A 15,050-nucleotide genomic window follows, 5' to 3' on the forward strand; every position below is an offset into this window, starting at 1 on the left:
TGGGAACAGGTTACGACCGTACCGGAAAGATAATCAGCATGCAGTATTTCAACACAATCCATCATTTCTAGGATAGAACCACAAAGAATCAAAGTATATTATAAATGAAAATATAATTCCGTATTTATTTTTTTGTGGAAGTCAATTGCTGTTAGGGCACACTTTTACCAGGCTTCCGTGGTGTATCAGGGCAGGATTCCCTGAGAGCTTGTGCCATGGCTTTGTTATTCTCTGTTTAAGTGTTTGTCGTTTTCTAAGGCATGTTCTCTACTGTGTGTAGAGTAGCCCAAGCCCTTTTGATTTGTGGACAGGGGAGCTAGCTATAGCTGTTAGCAGCAGTGAGAATATATTGGCTGTTACCATATATGGATGAGAAAGCAGTCTGCTTTTGCAGAGGTACACAGTATGTTTTGATGATGCAACCCTCTTCCATAAACAGGGCATTCTTTGCCCTAGCCAACCCCAAACGCTATCTCAACGTTGTGCTTAGGTTTTATCCAAACATGTCTCCAACCTTATCCTTCAGGATGATTTGTTTTAGGTTATGGATACACCTATTCATTGTTGCCAAGATTTGTGTGTCAACTTTTATGCTAATATGTATGTTTTTTCAATTTGGGCAGTATTCTTTTCATCTTTTATTTGGCCACTTTGTGTTGTATCAATTCATCTGTGGCTATCCTGTCCTTGGCTTGAATAGAATGTACTCCGAGTGTACTGTATAGGCCTTGGTATGTTCCCTAAGTGATTTTACACATGCAATGGAGCTTGAATTTGTCCCTACCTGCGCTACATAGATCATTCATGTTTTTCCCCCAGTATTTGTTACCAGCCTAAATACTGTCAGACAGAGAGAATAATGACCAGTGTTATGATAATGTGGTTGTTATACTCTGTCACTCTATGAACTTTAAAGTGTTCAGCTTTTAACCAGAGAGGGAGTAGACAGTATTTTAGGGAGGGTCTTTTTTTCGTAGAGACGTTTACAAAGGGATACTGCAGCCGAACTGAAGTACGGCAATTACAACGATGTATTTGATGATTAAAACTGTGAAATTCCTCATTGAAAAATATGCTTGAAGCTGGAAAAAAAGAATAATGCATATTGTACAGTTCAGATATTTATTGATTTATTTATGTACAGTGTTTACGAAAAATGTAAAACAAACATTTGGGGAAATGATCAGTGTTCACCCTCTGCAGACCTGTATTCAAATACCATTTGAAATGATTTCAAATATTTCAGCTTTGCTTGATTGAGCTTGTCTGGCTTTGTGGACCAATAGAAAAGTCCTAAAACTGCAAACCCCGACCACTTGGTATTCTAGGCTGGCTAATGCAAACACTCAAAGTATTTTAAAATTGTCTAAATGTATTTGAACTCGGGTCTGACCTTCTGTAGTCCTTTGTGTCGTCCCAAAAATGTCTGCCATGGGCTATATTCTGGCATATTGGATGTGTCAAGTTGACGCTATCAACCATTCCCACTTTGTCTGTCGATTTTGTCTAATGATTTCTACTGTGGCCGAAGCGATCTGTTTAGTATCTCCCGCATCTGTCTATGGAAGCATATAGCTATCAAAATACATTTTATTTTCAGATTGATATTTGACTGCTATATACGTCCATATTTGCCTGCCACCCATGTATTTATCATTGACTCTCTAGGATTCTTATGATGACTTTGGAAACAAACAAAGCCTTGTTCAAAAGTTGATTCAGCCACTAACTGGTGTGTTTGAGGGATTGGTTCACGGTGTGCAGAAATAACATTTGAGCCAAAAGAATGTCAGAATTAAAAAATGTTATGCATTGGAATACAATGCTTTAGCCATGGGTTGTATTCAGTAGGAAGCAAATGAGCCAAAACAGGGAGGGACCTACCTGAATTTGTCAAATAAGATACTCATTTTTGTTTTCAGTTGCAAAACATTTTGCTGTGGTGTGCACTAATGAATACGACCCTGGACTCATTAGCATTGCACAGAGAGGGGATGGGTTCAACTCACGTACATTTCATCTGAAAGAAGAAGAAAAACAATATGGATTGATACAGTCGGTAGCATTTCATACACATTTTTTGATTGCGAGTCATTTACGTTATTGCAGAATGATTTTCCCCGACTCCCTTGCGCTATGACATGGTTTAATGTTACTAAAATGGCCATTTGACCTTGTTCATGTCAAATTGCCCAATTTGAACAATGACAATGTGACAATTCAGGGCAGATTTATTTGTAAGAGAAAGGGCCAATGATGAGATTACAATGACCTGTACTGTACTTTACATTTTTTGCCTGTATCTCACCATGGCAATAATTTCTGTTGACGTTGTGGCCCTTAGAAGAGGAGTAGAAAGCGGTCAACCAATGTGGGACGATGTGCAACTAAAAAGAGTATTTGGGAGGAATAGTAAGGTATTCTGAGGTAATAGTAATCTCTTCCAAATGACTTGGTGACCCTTAAAGATAAAACTATTAATCTTATGCAATACATGTATTTAATGAATTCACTAACATTGACAGTAAGCTGCCTTCGTTAGGGTTTCTGAAAAACTTGAGACCCTTGTGGACCCTTCGATAGTGAATGCATGCTAGCTTCCTGTCCCACTCTGTTCTCATTCACAATCTGATGTGTTCTATGCATGGGTGCTTTATATGGCAGGAATGCCTCAAATGGCCCAGAAAAAATGTACTCTGTTCAAACTACATGAATCTAATATATTGGTAGTTGAAAGCTTGAAGAGTGTTTTTCAATAGAATGGTCAGCAAGCATGTTTGAGTGTCTGAGAAAACAAACGAAATATATTGCAGCAAAAGAGTAGTGTTCTTCAAAAATGTGAAACTGAAAGAGCTTTACTCATTTGAATGCTCACAAAGCCACAGACCTGTTCATGTTTGCCGAATTGAAGAACATTCTAAATCAATTCTTAACCATTTGCAGAATATAGAGAATGTGTTATACTGAGTATGAGACATAAGGATGTATTTTAGAGCTTGTGGTTGTAGTTATGTTTCCTGACGACTCAAACTGAATTCTTCCACTGCTCTGTGTTCGCTACATACTTCAGTCCGGGACTTCCATCGTTGAAGTCGTTTGTGGTTACGTCAAAATGAGGGGTGTTGTACCAAACAGTCATCAGCGATCGGATCATGTCAAACCAATCAGATTCTTTTCAAAACGCTGCTTTACTTGTGTGTGTTCTGGCTCTGGCCCAACCTGGGACCAATTCAGAACAGTTAGCATTCTAGAAATCGTCGGGGAGATACTCAGATCCAGACTCATTGTGGGGAAGAAACTATTGTCCGTGGGCGTGGCATAACGTTTGGCCGGAGCAAGGTTTTTGGGTAGACAGGTAAAGAAGCCTGACCAATTCTTTCAAACCCTTCACTTCATTACACACACACCTCAGACAGGTGCAATTTCTTCAGAATTGTTTCCATCTCAAACACTGTGGTATTATATCCTCTGTATCAATACCAGATGTTTTTTTTTTAAGCCTTCTGATCTCCGATATATGACTGAAATATTCTGCTGAGGGGAGGACGGCTCATAATAATTGCTGGAACTGGAATGACATCAAACACATGGAAACCATGTATGATACCATTCCATCCATTACCGTGAGCCTGTCCTCTCGAAGGTGCCACCAACCTCCTGTGTTATACAGATAATATATTGTATTTCTATGTTGTGTATCGTTTCAGTGTACACAGACTAATGAAACCCTTCTGCGCTGGTCGTGGTTTTGGGAAAAACTTTGAAAGAAAAAGATTCTAAAGGCTTTATTGGTTTGTGGAGGAGAGATGGAGGGAATGAAATAAAGTCATTCAAATATGTATTTTCTGTCTGACTCATCCCTGCAGCTGTCTGTTTCTGTCCATACCAATGAATTGTGATATTTTTTCAATGGGGGATTCTTCAGTAGCCCCTTGAGCAATGTTCACATTGCTTCCAATTGTCAGTGCTACATTTGGTCATTCATTCAGTTCAATTAATTTCTAGTCACTATTTTCATTCATGTCATTTAATCTAATAATGATGCTGCCATGTTACTAAGACATTTGTAAATGAGACATGCATTTTATAGCCCTACTATTAAATAAGTGAGAGGAGGCATTTCGAATGTCAGCTGTTAATCATTGTTCCTTTGTGTCCTTGCTCGTTATATCAGAGGTTGTTTAAGGTTATCTGATGATGCGTAGCAAATGGCACCCTATTCCCTATACAGTACACTATTTTTGTCCAGAGCCCTACATAGACATACACTTCGAAACATAAAGACGTGAGATGAGAAACAGTTGATATGTACACCCAATCTGTTATGTAGCACTAATGTGATTTAAGTCTCATTTCATCATCACTCTCTAATGATCTGAAAACTGATTATATCACTGTAGATGAGCAGATCCCACGTTTCAACTGTCCACAGGTCCAAAGGGAGACTATGTAGGACTATTGAGATGCTACGCTGCACTCTAGGCTGGGTCTTGCACCTATAGTTCATACCAAAAGTGGGTGGGCATGTGTGCGTGTGAGGGAGAAATAAAAACAGATACATGTGGCCACCAGATGGCGCCTTCCCCTTGTTAGGCTGTAATGTACACAATCTACAGGCAGGGAGTATGTCTCCAGTAGCCTACTTATCAGTGAACTTTGCAACCAACCTTTGTTATTTGTTTCAAGTATAAATAGCGTATAGAACCGTCGGTCTCCCTTGCAACTAGTCATACGATATCACTGATTCCGTTTTCACTGACAATGGGTTTATAGGCGAGGTAGCCAGAGAAGGTGCTTGGATTTTCATGAAAGGCTGGTACAACTTGATCAACGCTTCACGATCCCTTGGTGTTAACTTTTAGGCATTAATGAAAGATTAATTCATTGAACTGGCTGGGTGAATGTGACCTTGCGCGTTTAGGAATACAAAGGAGAGCTCGTTGTCCAATCACATCTTGAAGAGCAGAATACTTATGAATATTAATTATTGTGGGTTCTGGGTAACCAATGGACCCTCTGAAAAACCCGGGCATGCTAATGTACAATTGACAGCTACGGAATTGGAATCCAGCAACATCATTGAGCGAGCAGTAGGTATGGGTTCGGTTCTGCATACAATGGTTCGCAGCTGTATCTATAGTTTACTGTCGCTACTTCGCTTTAAAACATGTATATCAAAAACCAAAGAGTAAAGTCACTTTGAAATTAAATATGCAGACAATTTAGCCTCACTTGGATACTAGTAGGAAGGAACGGCCAACGGCTGAGAAACGATCAAAGAGCCAAAGAGTAAGCACTCAGCCACTCTCCGAGCAAGGGAGAACGATGTACCGAGCGTTTTCTTTCCCAATGACAGCGGAGCGCAGTCGGAATAAGGAGCGCCTTGAGGCGAGTTTGTCCGGTCTGTGTGAGTTGGAGCTGCTGAAACAGAGGCAGGAATGCCTGGTGCTCAGTGCCCTCTCCCTCGGGGACTCTGTCCCAGGACGCCCGGCATGGGGCGATGTACAGCCGGCCTGGCCGGTTCCGGAGACAACCAACTGTGCGTCAGACGACTTTAGTTATAGGCGCCATACGGTAAGACGACTTTCGTATTATTGTACTTCTAATGCATATTGTACATTTCTATAATTTGGTATTACTACGCGTTCATGGAAAGCTGTAGAAGCGGATTTGTTACGCGTGTAATGCTCTTGGAATGACGGCCGTGAAATTGTAAATCTATTCTATATAACTAACCTATATAGAGTGGATCTGTGCCGAATAACGGTACCATCCGAAATGTGGACCAGACAACCCCATACTGTGTGACCGGAGAGTGCGTGACCATTTAAGGCAAACTTCGGCGCTTGGGTTTTTCATTCCATTGTCCCTTGACGCTGTTTCGAAAAAATAAAAGTATATCAGCCGGCTGTATTGTCTTTATCGAGTTAGTGATAAACGATCCGTTGTTCTGAAAAGGTCGGACCGTGCCCACCACCATGTCGATCCTGGAGTTCTGTGTAGGCCTATAGTTGCTGTATTGTGGTAGTTTCCACCATAATTTACAGATGCCCCAAATAATCTTTCCACTCAGTAGGCTAATAATATGATGAATCACATCTCCATATCTTTTATCGTGTTTTACTTCTTCTATTTATTTATTTGATTATTTATCTAGGAATATTACATGCTTTCCCTTGGCTGCATTTTTAAAGAGAATACCTGGGGTGCGATGTGGTTGGAGTTCCATATCCTTAATTGAAGTAGCGTTAATTAGGTTTGAGTAGCATAATATGCTTAAAACCCCCAAAATTATATTTATAGCTAAATGGAGACCCTCTCAGTTAAAATATTTGAACAGACATTTGTTCAAGTGCTGCGCTTGATACAAGTGTTGCTATCTCTTCATCATGGTATTAGGTGATGTCCATAACGCAGAGATTACAACAGCATTGGCAACCTAACAGGTAAGGAAAATATTTAGCCATTTTTCATCAAGTATTATTTTCTCTCTGGATGAAATTGGTGATGTGGGGATAACCTGGACATGCATGGCCTTGCACATTTGCTATGAAAATATTGATCCATATGTTTTATGGTAAATACATTTACTTCCGCGGGCAATGAACTATCTAGTTTAACAATTAATTAACCTCTCTGGTATAGGGGGCAGTATTTTCACACCAGGATGAAAAGCATGCCCAAAGTAAACTGCCTGCTACTCAGGCCAAGAAGCTAGGATAAGCATATAATTAGTAGATTTGGATAGAAAACACTCTAAAGTTTCAAAAGCTGTTAGAATAATGTCTGTGAGTATAACAGAACTGATTTGGCAGGCGAAACCCCGAGCACAATCCATCCAGGGGGGGGGGGAATTTGAGGTCGCTGTGTTTTCCAATGTTTTTCTATGGGAGACCTGATTTATTAAGGCCCATATTGCAGTTTGTATGGTTTCCACTAGATGTCAACAGTCTTTAGAAATTGTTAGATGTTTTTCTTTTGAGAAATGAAGTAGGGCTGTTCTTTGTAGGTGTCACTCTGAAGGGCTTTAGTCTTTTGTTGTGTGTGAACTGGAGCGCGCTTCACATTGCTTTTATCCGGTATTAGAAACAGTTTATTCAGTCTTAAATTTTATTTTATTTACATTTTAGGATACCTGAAGTTGGATTAGGAACGTTGTTTGAAATGTTTGGACCAAGTTTACAGGTAACTTATTAGATACTTTGTAGTCATGTTGGAACCGGTGTATTTCTGAATCAAATGCACCAAATAAATGGACATTTTGGGGATATAAAGAAGGAATTTATCGAACAAAACGGCCGCTCATTGTGTCACTGAGACGTGTGAGATTACAAAAAGAAGATCTTCAAAGGTAAGGCATTTATTATATGGCTATTTCTGACTTTTGTGTTGCACCTGCCTGGTTGAAAAATTATTTTCATGTGTTTGTATGCAGGGCGCTGTCCTCAGATAATCGCATGGTTTGCTTTCGCTGTAAAGCGTTTTTGAAATCTGACACAGCGGCTGGATTAACAAGAAGTTGAGCTTTATTTTGATGTATTACACTTACATTTTTGTGAAGGTTGAATATGGATATTTCTGTAGTTTGGATTTTGGTGCGCTACAATTTCACTGGATGTTGTCAAATCAATCCCGCTAACGGGATTTGAGCGGGATTCCGCGCTTAAGGGATCCATAATTAATGCTACATCTTTGCCTCCAGCACCAAGCGAGAAAGTGTATGTAAATGCATCCTAAACTAAACGGTAGCCTAGCCTGGCTGCACTACATTTATTAGGCTATCTAGACTGAAAAATGACGAGCATGACTTGCACACGACCCCTATAAAAGAGGTCACTTTAAATTGGTGATAGGTATAAGTGAATGGGCTTTCTCTCTTTCAGGCGCTTCAGGCCACTGTGTGAACAATGGCCTTGGGTTAAATGGATATTAATAGGGCCATTGCTCTTGTGTTGTGACACATTGATAACCTTGTGGACCATTTGGTTAGGCGTTAATGGTTAAAATATTGTTTTGGGCTGTCTTTGTGGGTTTTGAACATTGTGTTTCAATACTTTCAAAATGTTAATTATGTGGACTAGCCAATATGACTATCTAATGATTTTATGACTATTTTTACATAAAATAAAGATGGGGCCATGCAGTTTCCTGATTGATTCTCAATTGAAAGTAATTGTTGGGCCTTACCCCATCATGCTCTAGCGACTCCAGTCTAGCAACTCCTATGGCAGGCAGGGCACATGCACGTTGACACAGTCACGGGTTGTGCCTAGAGGTCGACCATTATGATTTTTCAACGCCGCTTTCAACGCCGCTACCGATTATTGGAGGACAAAAAAAAGCCGATACCGATTAATCGGACAGATTTTTAAAATGTATTTAAATATATATATACACACACATTTTTGTAATAATGACAATTGTAACAATACTGAATGAACAATGAACACTTTTATTTTAACATAATATAATACCTGGGTGTTCTTAAGGTGATTCCACAGGTTCTTGGTATGTTTTGATTTAGCCGTTGCTGACCCCATGCTTACATCTTTATCACAAATAAGACACCTTGCTTTCCCTGGTGCCAATTCCATGTAATAGTCTCACACTGGTGCTCTGCTTTTCCCTGCCATCTGTAAAACACACACACAGCTCTGAAGTGACAATGATACTGAAGAGTCTGCATAGGAGACAAATACTCTCAACTGTTTGAATAAAAATAGAGTTTAAGTTACCTGTGATGAATGTTGAAAACAAAAACTAATTTCTATATGCAGGAAATCCTATTTTAATAATGGACATGGTAAGAATTGACTACCAAAGTGCGAGTCATCATTCCCATGACTCTTTCTAGCAAAATCTGAAAATATCAGTTCCTTCATTCATTTATTCCATAGGATATTTTTAGATTCACTTAAAATAAGGTCTGTGTTTCGTGTAGGCTTACACCACCTTGCCAATTTTATAACTGTGTAGATATCCATAGGAGAGGGTAACTCTGATCAATATTGGCTAAATATCCATGTTTCATCTAACGGGTGGCATCCATGAGTCTAAATATTCCTGTTACATTGCACAACCTACAATGTTATGTCATAATTACGTAAAATTCTGGCAAATTAGTTTGCAAAGAGCCAGGTGGCCCAAACTGTAGCATATACCCTGACTCTGCGTGCAATGAACGCAAGAGAAGTGAAACAATTTCACTTGGTTAATATTGCCTGCTAACCTGGATTTATTTTAGCTAAATATGCAGGTTTTAAAAATGTATACTTGTGTATTGATTTTAAGTCATTGATGTTTATGGTTAAGTACACATTGGTGCAATGACAGTCGTTGATTGTTTTTTGTAAGATAAGTTTAATGCTAGCTAGCAACTTACCTTGGCTTACTGCATTCGCGTAACAGGCAGGCTCCTCATGAGGCAGGTGGTTAGAGCTTTGGACTAGTTAACTGTAAGATTGCAAGATTGGATCCCCCGAGCTGACAAGGTAAAAATCTGTCTTTCTGCCTCGTTCCTAGGCCGTCATTGAAAATAAGAATGTGTTCTTAACTGACTTGCCTAGTTAAATAAAGATTAAATAAAGGTATAAAAACATCTGCAAAATCTGCGCCCAAAAATACCGATTTCCGATTGTTATGAGGACTTGAAATCGTCCCTAATTAATCGGCCATTCCAATTAATCGGTTGACCTCTAGTTGTGCCTAGAATGCCAGCATCCCGAAGTCACCTCTTCACTGATGACGTTGAGACTGGTGTTTTGCGGGTACTATTTAATGAAGCTGCCAGTTCAGGACTTGTGAAGCGTCTGTTTGTCAAACTAGACACTAATGTACTTGTCCTCTTGCTCAGTTGTGCACCAGGGCCTCCCACTCCTCTTTCTATTCTGGTTAGATCCCGTTTGTGCTGTTCTGTGAAGGGAGTAGTACACAGCGTTGTACGAGATCTTCAGTTTCTTGGCAATTTCTCGGTTGGAATAGCCTTCATTTCTAAGAACAAGAATAGACTGACGAATTTCAGAAGAAAGCCAACAAATGCTGACACTCAACTAGTCTAATGAAGACCCGTTTTATTGCTTCTTTAATCAGCACAAGTTTTCAGCTGTGCTAACATAATTGCAAAAGTGTTTTCTAATGATCAATTAGCCTTTTAAAATTATACACTTGGATTAGCTAACACAATGTGCCATTGGAACACAGGAGTGATGGTTGCTGATAATGGCCTCTGTACGTCTATGTAGATATTCCATAAAAAATCTGCCGCTTCCAGCTACAATAGTCATTTACAACATTAACAATGTCACACTGTATTTCTGATCAATCCGATGTTATTTTAATGGACAAAAAAGGTGATTTTCTTTCAAAAACAAGGACATTTCTGAGTGACCCCAACGTTTTGAATGGTAGTGTGTGTATATATACACTGCTCAAAAAAATAAAGGGGACACTTAAACAACACAATGTAACTCCAAGTCAATCACACTTCTGTGAAATCAAACTGTCCACTTAGGAAGCAACACTGATTGACAATACATTTCACATGCTGTTGTGCAAAATTATAGGCAATTAGCAAGACACCCCCAATAAAGGAGTGGTTCTGCAGGTGGTGACAACAGACCACTTCTCAGTTCCTTTGCTTCCTGGCTGATGTTTTGGTCACTTTTGAATGCTGGCGGTGCTTTCAATCTAGTGGTAGCATGAGACTGAGTCTACAACCCATACATGTGGCTCAGGTAGTGCAGCTCATCCAGGATGGCACATCAATGCGAGCTGTGGCAAGAAGGTTTGCTGTGTCTGTCAGCGTAGTGTCCAGAGCATGGAGGCGCTACCAGGAGACAGGCCAGTACATCAGGAGACGTGGAGGAGGCCATAGGAGGGCAACAACCCAGCAGCAGGACCGCTACCTCCGCCTTTGTGCAAGGAGGAGCAGGAGGAGCACTGCCAGAGCCCTGCAAAATGACCTCCAGCAGGCCACAAATGTGCATGTGTCTGCTCAAATGTTCAGAAACAGACTCCATGAGGGTGGTATGAGGGCCCGACGTCCACAGGTGGGGGTTGTGCTTACAGCCCAACACCGTGCAGGACGTTTGGCATTTGCCAGAGAACACCAAGATTGGCAAATTCGCCACTGGCGCCCTGTGCTCTTCACAGATGAAAGCAGGTTCACACTGAGCACATGTGACAGAGTCTGGAGACGCCGTGGAGAACATTCTGCTGCCTGCAACATCCTCCAGCATGACCGGTTTGGCGGTGGGTCAGTCATGGTGTGGGGTGGCATTTCTTTGGGGGGCCACACAGCCCTCCATGTGCTCGCCAGAGGTAGCCTGACTGCCATTAGGTACCGAGATGAGATCCTCAAATCAAATTTATTTATATAGCCCTTCGTACATCAGCTGATATCTCAAAGTGCTGTACAGAAACCCAGCCTAAAACCCCAAACAGCAAGCAAGGCAGGTGTAGAAGCACGGTGGCTAGGAAAATCTCCCTAGAAAGGTCAAAACCTAGGAAGAAACCTAGAGAGGAACCAGGCTATGTGGGGAGGCCAGTCCTCTTCTGGCTGTGCCGGGTGGAGATTATAACAGAACATGGCCAAGATGTTCAAATGTTCATAAATGACCAGCATGGTCCAATAATAATAAGGCAGAACAGTTGAAACTGGAGCAGCAGCACGGCCAGGTGGACTGGGGACAGCAAGGAGTCATCTTGTCAGGTAGTCCTGGGGCATGGTCCTAGGGCTCAGGTCCTCCGAGAGAGAGAAAGAGAGAATTAGAGAGAGCACACTTAAATTCACACAGGACACCGAATAGGACAGGAGAAGTACTCCAGATATAACAAACTGACCCTAGCCCCCCGACACATAAACTACTGCAGTATAAATACTGGAGGCTGAGACAGGAGGGGTCAGGAGACACTGTGGCCCCATCTGAGGACACCCCCGGACAGGGCCAAACAGGAAGGATATAACCCCACCCACTTTGCCAAAGCACAGCCCCCACACCACTAGAGGGATCTCTTCAACCACCAACTTACCATCCTGAGACAAGGCTGAGTATAGCCCACAAAGATCTCCGCCATTCTCAGACCCCTTGTGAGACCATATGCTGGTGCGGTTGGCCCTGGGTTCCTCCTAATGCAAGACAATGCTAGACCTCATGTGGCTGGAGTGTGTCAGTAGTTCCTGCAAGAGGAAGGCATTGATGCTATGGACTGGCCCGCCCATTCCCCAGACCTGAATCCAATTGAGCACATCTGGGACATCATGTCTCGCTCCATCCACCAACGCCAAGTTGCACCACAGACTGTCCAGGAGTTGGCGGATGCTTTAGTCCAGGTCTGGGAGGAGATCCCTCAGGAGACCATCCGCCACCTCATCAGGAGCATGCCCAGGCATTGTAGAGAGGTCATACAGGCACGTGGAGGCCACACACACTACTGAGCCTCATTTTGACTTGTTTTAAGGACATTACATCAAAGTTGGATCAGCCTGTAGTATGGTTTTCCACTTTAATTTTGAGTGTGACTCCAAATCCAGACCTCTATGGGTTGATAAATTTGATTTCCATTGATTAAGTTTTGTGTGATTTTGTTGTCAGCACATTCAACTATGTAAAGAAAAAAGTATTTAATAAGAATATGTAATTCATTCAGATCTAGGATGTGTTATTTTAGTGTTCCCTTTATTTTTTTGAGGTGTATATATATCTACTATGGGGCAAAAAAATATTTAGTCAGCCACCAATTGTGCAAGTTCTCCCACAAAAGATGAGAGGCCTGTAATTTTCATCATAGGTACACTTCATCTATGACAGACAAAATGAGAAAGAAAATCACATTGTATGATTTTTTATGAATTTATTTGCAAATTATGGTGGAAAATAAGTATTTGGAAAATAACAAAAGTTTATCTCAATACTTTGTTATATACCCTTTGTTGGAAATGACAGAGGTCAAACGTTTTCTGTAAGTCTTCACAAGGTTTTCACACACTGTTGCTGGTATTTTGGCCCATTCCTCCATGCAGATCTCCTCTAGAGCAGTGATGTTTTGGGGATGTTGCTGGACAACACGGACTTTCAACTCCCTCCAAAGATTTTCTATGCTACCCATCCCGCTATGCTATCCGCTAACTGGATGGGTAGCGTCAAGAAGTTAATGTAACCCGCTGTGTCAGATTTCAAAAAGCTTTACGGAAAAAGCAAACGATGCAATAATCTGAGTACGGCACTCAGAGCCCAAACAAGCCAAAAAGATATCCGCCATATTGTGCATTCAACAGAAGTCAGAAATAACTTTATACATATTCACTTACCTTTGATGATCTTCATCAGAATGCACTCCCAGGAATCTCAGTTCCACAATAAATGTTTGTTTTGTTCGATAATGTCCATCATTTATGTCCAAATAGCTCCTTTTGTTAGCGCGTTTGGTACACAAATCCAAACTCACGTAGCGCGTTCACTAGGAGCAGACGAAAAGTCAAAAATTTCCATTACAGTCCGTAGAAACATGTCAAACGAAGTATAGAATCAATCTTTAGGATGTTTTTAACATACATCTTCAAAAATGTTCCAACCGGAGAATTCCTTTGTCTGTAGAAAAGCAATGGAACAGAGTTCGCTCTCACGTGAACGAGCGTCACGAGCTCAAGGCATTCTGTCAGACCTCTGACTCATTCCTCTCTCATTCACCCCCACTTCACAGTAGAAGCATCAAACAAGGTTCTAAAGACTGTTGACTTGTGAAAGCCTTAGGAAGTGCAACATGACCAATATCCCACTATATCTTAGGGAATGAGTTGAAAAACAACCAACTCAATACTGCCCCCAGCCTTTGAATTTGTACATTTTCCTGTTTAAAAAATATATTGTTCAAACTGTTCAGCTACTTCCTACTCTGCCCCTCAGTGACTGCCAGCATCAGCAGCTCCCCCTCCGTGGGCACATAGGCCTTTCGAACATTGCTTGGGTTGTTTTGCCTGCTATTTTCCCCAATGAAATCGCAGGATTTCATAGCATAAATTATAACAGCACAAGTTAAATGGACCTTCCTGGGTTGATCAAATGTGTGTCCATTCAGTCAGAACTTCTGGGTCTGCTGTAGTCTCCATCCCAGTGAGTCTCTCATTGTCAGATGGCTTGCTTCCACACGTGAGACTAGATCTGCTCTATCAGGTACAGATGGCGCTAAATCAAAAAGCTAATTGTAATTAACTTGTAAGTAAATAATCAGAACAGTCATGGGACATGATAAACCAGACAACTACTTCCAACAAGCGTCAAGGGACAGAGGGATACACTAGCTAGAACCTTCTCATCGTAGATCTGGTAGGACAAAAAGCATGGCCAATTTGAATTTGTCCCCGCCCAATGTTGTTCATCATGTTCTTCTGTTGGTGACAGGGCAACGTGTTGTGTGGACTAAAACGGCATAAAACCGGGTGTATACAAAGCATGAGCCAATTCATTAGCCAGCTAAAGTAATTTTGAAAGTCATTGAAATTGTTTGGTCGATTTTTGGTATGGTTAAATTAACCAGTTATATACCTTTGATAAGCAATAGCTAGCTTGCTAGCTAGTTAGCTCCAATGCCAATTTCATGGCTTTCTAAACTAATATGACTGACTCGGAAATATGAAGTTTGAGAATAAAATTTAATTGGCTAGCCCATCATGCTTTGTGACATGATGTTAGCTAGCTATCCCCAGTTAACCTGTTTTCACTTATTGCGTTCTTACTGGTGCACTCGTTTGTTCATGACGTGAGCTGGCTGGTTGCATGTGCAGCAGTGGTCATTCGTTTTTTGACATGCAAAAGTTAATTAGGTGCGTCTATGCTGTTGTTCCAATGCAGAGATCGATTATATATGTTCTCAAAGAAACTAACGGTAGGTCGAAAAAATGGCCTCATATTTCTGTCATGCTGCTTTGTTTACAACTCCAAACACCTCCCGCCCCAGGTATTCAGCCAATCAGCAGCCGCCACTGACTGACAGGTAATTTCTGGAGCACAATATACTGTATGCACCAAGCAAAAGATTGGCTGTCTTCAAAT

At 41.1% G+C, this 15,050-nt stretch overlaps 2 protein-coding genes across 6 annotated transcripts in view; both read left to right on the forward strand.

The window, feature by feature from the left end:
* gramd1ba (GRAM domain containing 1Ba) overlaps positions 1-3,839 on the forward strand; it is a 115,714-nt gene extending 111,875 nt beyond the window's left edge. For all 3 annotated transcript variants that reach the window (XM_042309178.1, XM_042309179.1, XM_042309180.1), the window contains one exon: positions 1-3,839. This exon is cut by the window's left edge and continues 775 nt beyond it. The gene's annotated coding sequence lies outside the window, so the exon portion shown is untranslated.
* Positions 3,840-4,720: 881 nt separating this feature from the next.
* The window catches only part of dact3a (dishevelled-binding antagonist of beta-catenin 3a), a 46,687-nt gene continuing 36,357 nt past the window's right edge, over positions 4,721-15,050 (forward strand). The window contains exons 1-2 of one of the 3 annotated variants that reach the window (XM_042309367.1): positions 5,487-5,574; positions 6,400-6,446. Coding sequence is in view for 1 of the 3 variants with exons in the window: in XM_024393558.2 (XP_024249326.1) it covers positions 5,326-5,574 (249 nt within the window). In the remaining 2 variants the exon portion in view is untranslated. Of the gene's footprint in view, positions 5,575-6,399; positions 6,447-15,050 lie in introns of all 3 variants that reach the window. The other 2 variants (XM_024393558.2, XM_024393559.2) reach the window with 2 other exon arrangements.

Source organism: Oncorhynchus tshawytscha, linkage group LG30 (assembly GCF_018296145.1).
Source record: "Oncorhynchus tshawytscha isolate Ot180627B linkage group LG30, Otsh_v2.0, whole genome shotgun sequence".
NCBI lineage: Eukaryota > Metazoa > Chordata > Actinopteri > Salmoniformes > Salmonidae > Oncorhynchus > Oncorhynchus tshawytscha.